Here is a 12,615-nt window from a genome sequence, read left to right on the forward strand (position 1 = left end):
ACATGAACATAATGACGTCACAGTGGGAGAGTAAAACTGAACATGATGAACACAGAACACCAGACCTCTTCACAATAAAACAGGAAACATAATGAGACATAGACATGACAACCCGAACTTGACAACGTAAGACACAGACATGAAACGCATGAAGAGCAGGGGAGATTTAACATGGTTGGAAACACGAGGGGAAAATAATAACTAGAAACACTTAGGCATAATAATACAAACTTAATAACATAAGACACGCAGCATGAAACACGAAGGGTGAGGGGAAGCTTAAATACAGGGGAAGAAAACACAAGGAGTCTAATAACCAAATGAACTTAGATAATCTAATGAACAAAATAAACTCAAACTTAAAACGCTGGGTCAAAAGACCCAGGACCATGACAGATATAAACTGTAATGCAGATCAACTCCACATAAGGTGGGACACCTGTTGGAGCAGCTGAAGCAAGTTGTCATCAACGTCTTTACAGAGGGAGGTGAAAAATGGACAAAGGGTTACATAAAACACGGAGAATTTAGTGTGTTGTCCCAACCTGGCAATGGCAACTTTCTGTGGTGATTTCATGAGGCTTCGTTCAAGCTATAAAATCTAAAATGCAAAACGAATGTGTAAGACTGGGCTGTGCTCAGACTCGTGTGAAAGGCGAATGCGCATAATAGAAGGAAAAAAAGACAGCGATGAAAGCCAATGCAATGGAACACATAGCCTATACTGTGTCAAAAACCTTTTTTGTTCTTCTTGGTTTTAGAGGGATAGCAGACTGGAGCGAGGAGCAAGTTTGACTCTATATTTGCTGGGTGTGGCTGCAGACATGAAGCAATGCGTGTGAAAACTATCACTGGACTGGACAAAATTCCTCAAATATGGACAGTGTAAATATCCACCGGACATATATCAAGAGGAATAACAGTGACTTTTTTATTTTTTGAGGGGATGAGCGAAAGAAATTACATTTCTTTAATATTTATAACTACTGGAGAGAATGGTTCGTCTGATTATCGTTTGGAATCGTTCTGTGTCACCACGTTTAAACAAAGGAGGAGCAGGTGTACTGGTTTCAAAGATGAAAAAAAAGACATGTTATTTATATTATTCAGACTTTAAACAAACATATAAACGTCTTCATCCTCCCGGTTTTTTCTGGGCTGACTCTGTCGTTATAGTGTCGCTGCATGCTGAAGGTCCGCGGCTTAAAGTGCATTTTTAAACTCAAGATTTTTATTGTATCGCGAGAGCAGGGCACGGAAGGGGGGAGTTTGGGGAAAATTGAGCTGAGCAGGGATGAGGAAAGACCTCAGCTGGAAAGGAGAGACGCAGTGAGTTTTACCATTCTCATCCTCTGGAATGCATCAGCTAACTTATCTGTGCACAATTCACGCACAATTGGATGCGCTCGGGCAGACTTCAAAAGTTGCATCTATTTATAGCCTAGGCGCCTAAGCGACGGTTTTCAGTGGCTTTTTTTTTCTTTTCCACAGTTTGCTCCTACACGTTTTTTTGTTTTGTTTTTTTATTGTTTTTGTTTTGTTTTGTTTTTACCTGCAAGTCAAAGTGCAGACAGTCCTCTGTCGAGTCCCAAGCGAATCTCCTATTCGGGAGACAAGGTAAGGAATTGGCTGGTGATACATTTTTTTATTTTTTTTTTGCATGCTTTTGCAAACCTATCACCACCAACCCAGTGACAACAGCAGAGTGTTTTTTATTTGGTTTTTTGCCCACGATTTCTTGCAGTCTCCACTGTCTCCTTTCAAAATGTTTTTTCCCCTCCTGCATTTATTGTTGTGCAGCTTTGACTCCAGACAGGAGAGGTCGACGGGGCTGGGAAACTACATAAGGTGATTTTTCTTCACTGAAGTCGTACACTTGAGAGTGGAAATGACAGAAATTAAGCGTGGAGGACGGCTGCTGCAGTTGGCCGTGACTGTGGCTTTACTGTCGCTCTGTGCCGAGGCTAAAGACGCAGCAGAGGTGGCAGATACCGAAATCACTGAGTTGGCGACGAAGCAGACCGACACCAGAGCCAGTAGGGCCAAGAGGAGGGGAGGGACGGACGTCCTCAGAGGGTAATGTGGTTCTAATAATCCGGCAAAGTCAGTTTTGGAAATCTTTTCTTTTCTTTTCTTTTAAACTTGGAGCAGGTGTCTGTCCTCACATGTTAATTGGTGTGTGTGTGTGTGTGTGTGTGTGTGTGTGTGTGTGTGTGTGTGTGTGTGTGTGTGTGTGTGTGATTTTGTGTATTTTTAAAAAGGCAGACTGGGACCCATGAGTGACATTGTCTGTGATGGGAAGTTTGGAGAAAAGGTTTAGTAATTAAATACTGGCAAGAATATCACATTCCTGCTGACTGCAATAATAAATTACATCCAAACAAAGGAGGCCATTGGCCGTGTGGCTGTGGCAGAGTGAGAGAGAGAGGGGGAGAGAGAAAGAAAGAGAGTAACAGCCTAATCCTCTTTCTAGCCAAAAACACCACACCCCAGTTGTGGATAAATCACATCTGCAGCTGTACACAGTGGGTCACTGCTGGAGAGGTTTTGTGTGTGTGTGTGTGTGTGTGTGTGTGTGTGTGTGTGTGTGTGTGTGTGTGTGTGTGTGTGTGAGAAAGAGAGAGCGACAGAAAGGAAAGACAGACAGGAGGAAACCAATGCAGAAAAGAAAGAACGTTTGTGTTCAGTGATGACAGCAAACAGCTGATGAAGGTCACACAACTCAATGAGCATTCTCCACAGGCATTTTTATTTGACATGCTTTAAGTTAATCTATCTGAACATCTGGGTTCAGTGCAGGAAGTGCATACAGGCTGCATACTGTGTCATGCAGACTTACCACTGTTTCCAACATCCAAATGGCTTCAATTGTCTGGTTTGAGTTACAGTGTACATTATGTATATACTGACCCCTTGGTCAATGTATGCAAAGTGATTATAAGTTCACATATGTCGACCTGCTCAACATCTGTAGGTGGGAGGACGGACTAGGTGTTCACTTTCATGTCAGATAAAACATTTTTGTGTACAGGTGCAGTAAATTTCTTATAGTGGCTGTGCTCACATCATAGCATATTCCAGTGGTTCCCTACATTGTTTTACACACGAACACCAGACAGCTTTATTCGATACTTAAAAAGTTAAGAAATGAAAGAATTAGTTCTGTCATTTGTGCAAGGGAACATCAGATCCATGTGAAAAAAGCTTGGGAACCACAGGCACACACAAGAACTTTCTAAGTAAAAGCAATGGACAGCTTGTGGGTTTTTTTTTGAGGACTGTTAGGATATGATTCAGGCAGTTCCTTTGTACATACAAAAGATTGTGATTAAGATTGTCATTTACTTCTACAGTAATACATGGCTTATTACTGGCACATGGTGACAAAGACTTTGGTATTAAGTGAGAAACGGGGTGACAATGAGAAGTCGAGATGAAGGTGGGTTGCAAAGCAGCTTGCAGCTTGCAGATGTGCAGCTACTGTTTCTGGGCTAAAGAAGCATAAATAGTTCACTCTGTGTGGTTTTTACCAAGTGAAAGTCTACAAACTATGTTGAGCCTTGTGTATAGGTGCAGTGGACTTGGTTTCAGATCAGCTCATCAGGTGATCAGCAGGGATTACAGGTTATCTTTACTTTGTGGCTCACCTGATCTATCACTATGCCTGATTGTTAGTATTTTTGGGAGGGTCTCAGTGTTTGTGTATTTAACAAAATATGGATGCTGTGCTTGGACAACACAGACAGATCCCAACTACCATTCTATTAAAGTGTCCATGAGCAGTGTGCCATTATTCCTGCCACCTGTTTTAAAAGCTTCAAGAAACAGACCATCCGTTTCAATAATATGTAGACGAGTAAGTAATATAGAGTAATTAGTGTTTGGTGTGCCAAATTTCAAGCCCACTTGGACAGATCTTCGATATATATCTTAATTAAAGGACTTGTCTTGAAAATACTTGAGTTTTTTTTGACATGGATCATCACTTTTTGATCGTCTGCAGCCCAAATGTGTGCGGCTCAAGAAACAACGCCTACTGCTGCCCAGGTTGGAAGACTCTGACTGGAGGAAATCAGTGCATTGTTCGTGAGTATCACCTCTATTAGTCTACTTGCACTTCTCATTGTCAATTTTAAATCAATTTTTGCCATAAATTTCAGTTTTTATTTATTTTATCCAAAATTTATTTGGTCTATTTCTCTGGCTGTGGTTACTTCAGGTATACTTTGTCATTAATTGTATTGACTCCACATTTTGCTCTGTCAAACTTCACCTGCCTTCACTCACTTAGTAGACAAGAGAGTCTGAGAAGCTGTGTGATTGCAGCGCTGGCTGGATGCCGGTCGCAGCTCTAATGACATTGTTTAGCAGTGGGGTTCATGGAGTAGGGTTCATTGGCTGGACTCTACCTGATGGGAGCTGGGGGGGAAGTGGACCATGCCAACAAAAGTCTGTGGGAAAGAGAACAACAGAGCAACACAGACGACACCAACTGAAAACACATAACATTTATGGTAACAAAACTCACAGAAGAAAATAGCTCAGCAACGTTGCCAAGTCAGCTTCTACAAGTAAAGCACGATCAGGGCAAAAAGAAAGATTTGGCCTTCTTTGGACTGTGGTCTGTGTTTGAAATATTACAGAAGAGAGTTTAGCATGAGGTTAAGATCAGCGCTTTAGCTGCAACAACTGATATTCTAACCTGAAATTCAAAACCGGCAGCGGACAGGCTGACAAGCAGCAGACCCACAACATCAGAATTTCTCGAACGCAAAATAAAGTCAAGTCCTGGCGCCGTGACGTGAGCGTTGCTTTGTTATTTGGCCTTGTATTTTCTTTGACCGAGTATCATTTTCTCATTTGCAGCCATCTGCCGGAGTTCATGTGGAGATGGTTTCTGCTCCAGACCCAATATGTGCACCTGCCCCAATGGTCAGATCGCACCATCCTGTGGATCCAAGTCAGGTCATTCACTCACCTCCATTTTCATATACTTTCTTCTGAATCAGCTCCATTGAAGTGTTATTAGTTTTGTAATATATAATGTGGGTGGCTGGAATGGGAGTGGGGCAATAGACAAAGATAATTATGATTTATGCAAATAGGAGTAATGGATGACAGAAAATATGCCATCTTATATAAATTTTCTTTTATTACAGAAATTGCAATCGAATTGATTTTTTGGCACTTAAAAAAAATCACAGTTGTTTTTCTCTCCTTATCATGAGTAATGGGCACCAGCTTATGTGTACTAGTAGGGCTGGGCGATATGACCCAAATTTCATATCTCGATATTTTTTAGCTGGATGGCGATATAAGATATATATCTCGATATTTTTTTTTTTTAAAGCCATAAAGTAAGAACAAAAAGAGAGTTCTTAGTCAAAGCTGTGTCCCAGATGTCACACAGGCACTTTTATTAACATAGAGCAGATGTACATAAAATTTACTCAAAAATAAATTATGAGCATTTATTAAATAATAATGCTCCATAAATAAAAGAAAACAATGTTGTTTTTGTGCATAACAAAAAGCTCACAATTGTGCAGTCAGAATGTAAACTAAAAGACGCTGAGCATAATAACATAGACAGATTTCACAGCTGCTCTGTTCCCAACTTCTCCTGTGTGACTGATAGCCTGGAGTTTGAAATCCGCTTCGTAACCACGTCTCTTAACAGGTGCCATTTATGGTCCTTATACACACACAATACGGTAATATTACGCTGAAGCACAGTACGTATCACTCCGCGAGGCTCAGCCGTAATGCTCCGACAATCCATCAAGCGGTGCAGCTCCGTAGCTTACCAAAGTCGTACTAAAACATTTTGACAGATTGCTGAGCGCCGTGTACCACATAAAATCGGTTCGCGGCCACCAAGCACAACCAGAATTCATACAAAAGGCGCGCTGTCAACTTTTGAGAGAATGAAAGGGTTTTAGGCCGTGCAGCCCCTCTGGGCTGCATGGCGTTAGCGTGGTTAGCTCGTTAGCGTGGTTAGCTAGCTAACACGTTGACGCGGTCCAGCCCCACACACGGGGCGATGCGCAGTAACTCGTTAACGCAGATTTGCCGTGTCCATCTTGTCGCTTCCTGCAGGTGAAGCGATGGGGGAGGAGGGGGAGTTGTGTTGAGTGAAGGAGAGGCGAGGCCGAGTAACGTTGCGTAAAGACAAAAGTGGACGAAAGAGAGGCAAACTTGCGGCTCCACAAGTATAATTATAACGTAACATAGACTATATCGATATAAAGGATATTGTCACATCTTATATCTCGTATAAAAATATATCGATATTTTTTAAAAACTCGATATATCGCCCAGCTCTATGTACTAGCATATGAGATAGCAGGGCAAAGAACCTGAACGCATCCCTTTTAACTGCCTAAGACTGAAGCAACTGATATATGTTGCAATCACATCCTTGATACTAGCGGCCGGTCCTGTGGGTTTTGTGAACGGGTGTGTGTAAGTGTCGACTGGGAGTGTGTATGCTTTGGAAGATGTCCACCATCAACATCTTCTCTATGTCGCTCCCTTGCAGCTCACCGCACTTCAACCTGGTGTGCTCATCTGTTTACACACCATAAATTTTTTTAGGAAATATCTAGAAGCATAACGTTTAAGAAACATGGTTCAGTGTCAGTTTTGTTGATGTCGTAAATATAATCTGCAGCATGTGTTTGGATACACTGAACTGAACCCTAACGCTGGTCTGTGTTCATGTGTGTGTATCTTTGTCTTGTTCTTCCCACAGTCCAGCACTGTAACATTCGGTGTATGAATGGGGGATCATGTGCAGAGGACCAGTGCTTGTGTCAGAAGGGCTATGTGGGAAACCACTGTGGACAACGTAAGGCTCATAATAAAACGCATTACTCTGAATAACTTCATCATTATCTGCCTCCTTTTTAATTCTATTTCTTAGAGTTTCTGTTTTACCCTCAAGCTTGTAATAGTGCTATTTAGTAAAACTTAGCGTCAATAACATTGAGGCCCTCTAGAAGCAAGTCTGGCAACTCTTATTTGGGTGGAAAAAAGAGCTAATGAATGCAAGAACAGAATTTATTGTCTAATTAAAACACTGTGTATAGTCATGTGAAAAAGCCTTACTGCTTTCAAGGGAAATCAGAGAATAAGTAGCACTCAGGTGCTGCTAATCAAATGAACCTGATTAACTGAGCATCAGCAAGTGTGAGCACTGTGGAAGCAGAGGTTTTGGCAGATTTCTGTTCTGAGCGTTGAGATGTGTGTTAACACAGCGCCACAATCGTCCCAAGACTGGACAGACAAGCTAATCACAAGGTCAGAGAACAGCACAGATTAAGGTTGAAAATTTGCATCTTAACAAATCAAAGGAATTCTGGAATAATGTTTTTTGTGCAAGTGCGACCAGAATGGAGAGGTTTGGCCGTAATTTACAGCGCCACATTTGGTGAAAACCAAACACTTAACACCAACTGTGAAGCATGGTAGAGGAGAGGTGATGATTTGGGCTTGTGTTGTGACCTGGGTGCCTTGCAGCCATTAAGCTGACCATGAACTCTGAATATCAAAGTATTCTAGAGTCAAATGAGAGGCCATCTCTCTGACAGCTAAAGCATCATTATTCTGACAGTATACAGCATTGAATGTGCAATAAAATGGCTTAAAAAGAAAACACTTGAGGTGCTGCAGTGACCCAGTTAGAGTCTAGACCAGCGGTCCCCAACCTTTTTTGCGCCACGGACCGGTTTATGTCCGGCAATATTTTCACGGACTGGCCTTGAAGATTTCGCAGATAAATACAACAAAATAAACCAAAAAAAAGAAGATTTATTCATAACACATGGGAAAAGACCCAGGGAAACCGAGTTAACGATAAAAAAGTAACTATTTTAAAACAATAAAAACCCTGAAAAACCATGAATTTCACAGCCGAGCCTCAACTCTCATGGCTCGGTACCAAACGACTCATGGACTGGTACCGGTCAGTGGCCCGGGGGGTTGGGGACCGCTGGTCTAGATATCAGCCTCCTTAAAATATTGCTGCAGGACCTTAAGAGAGCAAAGTATAATCAGATGCCTGGAAACCTCAATGAACTGAAGCAAACACTGTAAAGAAGAATGGGTCAGAAATTCTACACAACAATGTGAGAAACTAATAATATCATACAGCTTATTTGGTATTAAATCATGAGTTATGAGTCCTGTGAAAATATTCTTTTTCACATGACTGTGCTTACTAAATTTCACTATAGAAAAGGATCACTGTGTGTAGGTTGGGTGTCTTTTTCCCATGGTTTTAAAGCTAAGAGCATGTGCCTAAACTTTTGATGCTCATTTCTTGCTCCACCTAACCACAACTAGTGACATCATTGTGTTACTGAATTCCTTCACTTTGCATCAGTTATATTTGGTGACACCCTACAAAAACAAAATCCTGGCCCCGTCTACACAGCGGTGTCCTCCTGTTGTGACATTGTCGATTTCTCTCTCTTCTCCAGCGGTATGTGAAAATGGCTGTCTCAATGGAGGAAGGTGCGTGGCTCCCAACAGATGTGTATGCACGTACGGCTTCACCGGAGCTCAGTGCGAGCGAGGTAATGAGCGCCACACCGCATTACTCCGAATTTTCCTCCTTCACTTTACATGAAACTGTTCCTGTGCTCTACATTCACTTCTCACTGCTGCTGAAGTAGTTTTTAAAGGCACACGTGCTGCTTCTTTAAAAACGTGACTTGATATTGAGTGGTGGTTGTGTTTTTTTGTTTTTTTTTGACTGAAGGCAATTCCTGCTTAGTCATGCCATCGGCTCCAGGAATGTGGTTTGTTGTGGAACATTTGCATTTTAAGCTCAAGCTCAGAAATTACCATTATTTTCCACATCTGCTCTGAAACAACGCTTTGGGGAATGTAATGTCTTTCTAAATGTGAGCTGTTTGTTAACTGAAGACCTCCCAACCTCCTGTGGTTGCTCTCTGGCACATGTGAGCAAAGTCTCCAAAGTATACAAGCACACGCAAACCAAGGGCAGCCTGCAATGTGTTTGAACAAAAATGTGAGCATTTTTTCAGTGTACGTGTTTTGTGCTTGTGCTGACGACCTTTAGAGGTCAAAATGGTGACCTACTAAAACTAATATTTGGATTAGAAGCCGAGATCCTAACTATGCTTGGGAGGCCTGTCAATTAAGTCCAACTGAAGATGTGCCTATTGGTTTACTTTAGTATGTTCATTAGCCTGTATCTAATAACAACTTATCTGGCTGCTCAACACTTGTCTGCTGGGTTTCTACTCTTTGCTGCGGAGTCTTTGGAGTGTTTGTGAGATTTTGCAGGAATGTAAATTAAGCCTTTTTTTCAACAAATTAACTTGTCAATAGTCATATTTTTCAAGAAACACAAAAAAGCACAAGGAAAAAACATGTTTTGTCTTATATAATTATTTCTGACAAAATAATTATGCACTGGGAGGGAAGGGGGCCATAACTTTTTTAACTGTTTGATTCGCCATGTAAGGTGATGAGAATTCAAGGAGATGATACATTTTTAAATGAGTGAAACAGGTATACTTGCGTATTTCGGGCAACTACTTAGAGACCACCCTCCAATTTCAGTCAGGTTCTTAACATAGTGTAATATACTGTATGGAGTTATCCATTGATGCCATTGCCAGTTCATGTTTAGCCAAAATCTAAGATGATGAAAGCCAGAACAAATCAATAAAAGTGATGATTTTGTAGTGATGAGTATAAATAGTGGAAAAATAAAAAATAATTCATCTCTACATCTTTTCTTTGATAATATGCATCTTTTTCTGTGTGTTATTGTTAGCTTCAACTGTTGTCAGCACTTTGAAGATGTCCGTTTAGGATATGAATGAAACAGCTCAGAATTACAAGCTAGCTAACTGTATTTCACTGAATTAAAATGTATTTTCAACTTTTAAGGGTAATGTGGGATGATATTTTTCCTCTATTTGATTGACTTTTTAGTGAGAAATAGTGGATAGAAAATAAATAGAAATCCATAAATTTGCTTTTTGGCTATTCTTCTGGTATTTTGTTCGGCCCAGTCTGGGAACTGATTGGCTATCATCTGATGATAGAGCCTTAAATAGTATTTCTGGGCTTCTGGTCTAGCCAGGCAGATATCTGACCCGAAACCTTCTTCAGGTAACTTTTTTTACACTCACTAGCTACTTTGTTTGGTACACCTATTCAGCTGCCCAATTATGCTATCTAGTATGCCAATCACATGGCAGGAACTTAATGTATTTAAGCATGTAGACATGGTCAAGATGACCTGCTGAAGTTCAAACTGAGCATCAGAATGGGGAAGAAATGTGATTTACAGTGGGGCAAAAAAGTATTTAGTCAGCCACCGATTGTGCAAGTTCCCCCACCTAAAATGATGACAGAGGTCAGTAATTTGCACCAGAGGTACACTTCAACTGTGAGAGACAGAATGTGGAAAAAAAAAATCCATGAATCCACATGGTAGGATTTGTAAAGAATTTATTCGTAAATCAGGGTGGAAAATAAGTATTTGGTCAATAACAAAAATACAACTCAATACTTTGTAACATAACCTTTGTTGGCAATAACAGAGGTCAAACGTTTACTATAGGTCTTTACCAGGTTTGCACACACACAGTAGCTGGTATTTTGGCCCATTCCTCCATGCAGATCTTCTCGAGATCAGTGATGTTTTGGGGCTGTCACCGAGCAACACGGACTTTCAACTCCCGCCACAGATTTTCTATGGGGTTGAGGTCTGGAGACTGGCTAGGCCACTCCAGGACTTTCAAATGCTTCTTACGGAGCCACTCCTTTGTTGCCCGGGCGGTGTGTTTTGGATCATTGTCATGTTGGAAGACCCAGCCTCGTTTCATCTTCAAAGTTCTCACTGATGGAAGGAGGTTTTGGCTCAAAATCTCACGATACATGGCCCCATTCATTCTGTCCTTAACACGGATCAGTCGTCCTGTCCCCTTGGCAGAAAAACAGCCCCATAGCATGATGTTTCCACCCCCATGCTTCACAGTAGGTATGGTGTTCTTGGGATGCAACTCAGTATTCTTCTTCCTCCAAACACGACGAGTTGAGTTTATACCAAAAAGTTCTACTTCGGTTTCATCTGACCACATGACATTCTCCCAATCCTCTGCTGTATCATCCATGTGCTCTCTGGCAAACTTCAGACGGGCCTGGACATGCACTGGCTTCAGCAGCGGAACACGTCTGGCACTGCGGGATTTGATTCCCTGCCGTTGTAGTGTGTTACTGATGGTGACCTTTGTTACTTTGGTCCCAGCTCTCTGCAGGTCATTCACCAGGTCCCCCCGTGTGGTTCTGGGATCTTTGCTCACCGTTCTCATGATCATTTTGACCCCACGGGATGAGATCTTGCGTGGAGCCCCAGATCGAGGGAGATTATCAGTGGTCTTGTACGTCTTCCATTTTCTGATGATTGCTCCCACAGTTGATTTTTTCACACCAAGCTGCTTGCCTATTGTAGATTCACTCTTCCCAGTCTGGTGCAGGTCTACAATACTTTTCCTGGTGTCCTTCGAAAGCTCTTTGGTCTTGGCCATGGCGGAGTTTGGAGTCTGACTGTTTGAGGCTGTGGACAGGTGTCTTTTATACAGATGATGAGTTCAAACAGGTGCCATTCATACAGGTAACGAGTGGGGGACAGAAAAGCTTCTTACAGAAGACGTTACAGGTCTGTGAGAGCCAGAGTTTTTCCTTGTTTGAGGTGACCAAATACTTATTTTCCACCCTAATTTACGAATAAATTCTTTACAAATCCTACCATGTGAATTCATGGATTATTTTTTTTTCACATTCTGTCTCTCACAGTTGGAGTGTACCTCTGGTGCAAATTACTGACCTCTGTCATCATTTTAGGTAAATGGTAAATGGCCTGTATTTATATAGCGCTTTACTAGTCCCTAAGGACCCCAAAGCGCTTTACATATCCAGTCATCCACCCATTCACACACTGGTGATGGCAAGCTACATTGTAGCCACAGCCACCCTGGGGCGCACTGACAGAGGCGAGGCTGCCGGACACTGGCGCCACCGGGCCCTCTGACCACCACCAGTAGGCAACGGGTGAAGTGTCTTGCCCAAGGACACAACGACCGAGACTGTCCAAGCCGGGGCTCGAACCGGCAACCTTCCGATTACAAGGCGAACGCCCAACTCTTGAGCCACGATCGCCCAGGTGGGGGAACTTGCACAATCGGTGGCTGACTAAATACTTTTTTGCCCCACTGTAAGTGGCTTTGTCATGTGGCATGCATCAGAAACTACTGATCTACTGTGATTTTCCTGCAAAACCCTCTCTAGTGTTTACAGAGAATGGTCCAAAAAAGAAAAAAGGTCCAGTGACTGGCAGTTCTCTGGGTAAAATGTCTTGTTGATATCAGAGGTCAAAGGAGAATAGCCAGACTGCTTTGAGCTGTCAGGAAGGCAACAGTATGGGTATGCAGAAGAGCATTTTTGAATGCACAACATGTTGAACCTTGAAGCAAATGGACTACAGTAGCAGACGGCCACACCAGGTGTCATTGTTTAAAACTTTGCACTAAAAATCCAGGTAGTTATGAAGGCAAGCGAGGCTCCAGTCCA

The 12,615-nt window shown here is 42.0% G+C and overlaps 1 protein-coding gene across 2 annotated transcripts in view; it reads left to right on the top strand.

The window, feature by feature from the left end:
* The first annotated feature begins 1,255 nt into the window (after nucleotides 1–1,255).
* The window catches only part of fbn1 (fibrillin 1), a 73,277-nt gene continuing 61,917 nt past the window's right edge, over nucleotides 1,256–12,615 (top strand). Inside the window, exons 1-7 of one of the 2 annotated variants that reach the window (XM_080884234.1) lie at nucleotides 1,256–1,329; nucleotides 1,492–1,617; nucleotides 1,801–2,076; nucleotides 4,004–4,086; nucleotides 4,867–4,965; nucleotides 6,755–6,850; nucleotides 8,484–8,579. In XM_080884234.1, coding sequence (XP_080740360.1) covers nucleotides 1,889–2,076; nucleotides 4,004–4,086; nucleotides 4,867–4,965; nucleotides 6,755–6,850; nucleotides 8,484–8,579 — 562 coding nt within the window. In that variant the 5' untranslated portion in view covers nucleotides 1,256–1,329; nucleotides 1,492–1,617; nucleotides 1,801–1,888. The remainder of the gene's footprint in view (nucleotides 1,330–1,491; nucleotides 1,618–1,800; nucleotides 2,077–4,003; nucleotides 4,087–4,866; nucleotides 4,966–6,754; nucleotides 6,851–8,483; nucleotides 8,580–12,615) is intronic. The other variant, XM_080884235.1, reaches the window with a different exon arrangement.

The sequence above is a fragment of the Rhamphochromis sp. 'chilingali' genome (genome assembly GCF_963969265.1).
Source record: "Rhamphochromis sp. 'chilingali' genome assembly, chromosome: 6".
Classification (NCBI taxonomy): domain Eukaryota; kingdom Metazoa; phylum Chordata; class Actinopteri; order Cichliformes; family Cichlidae; genus Rhamphochromis; species Rhamphochromis sp. 'chilingali'.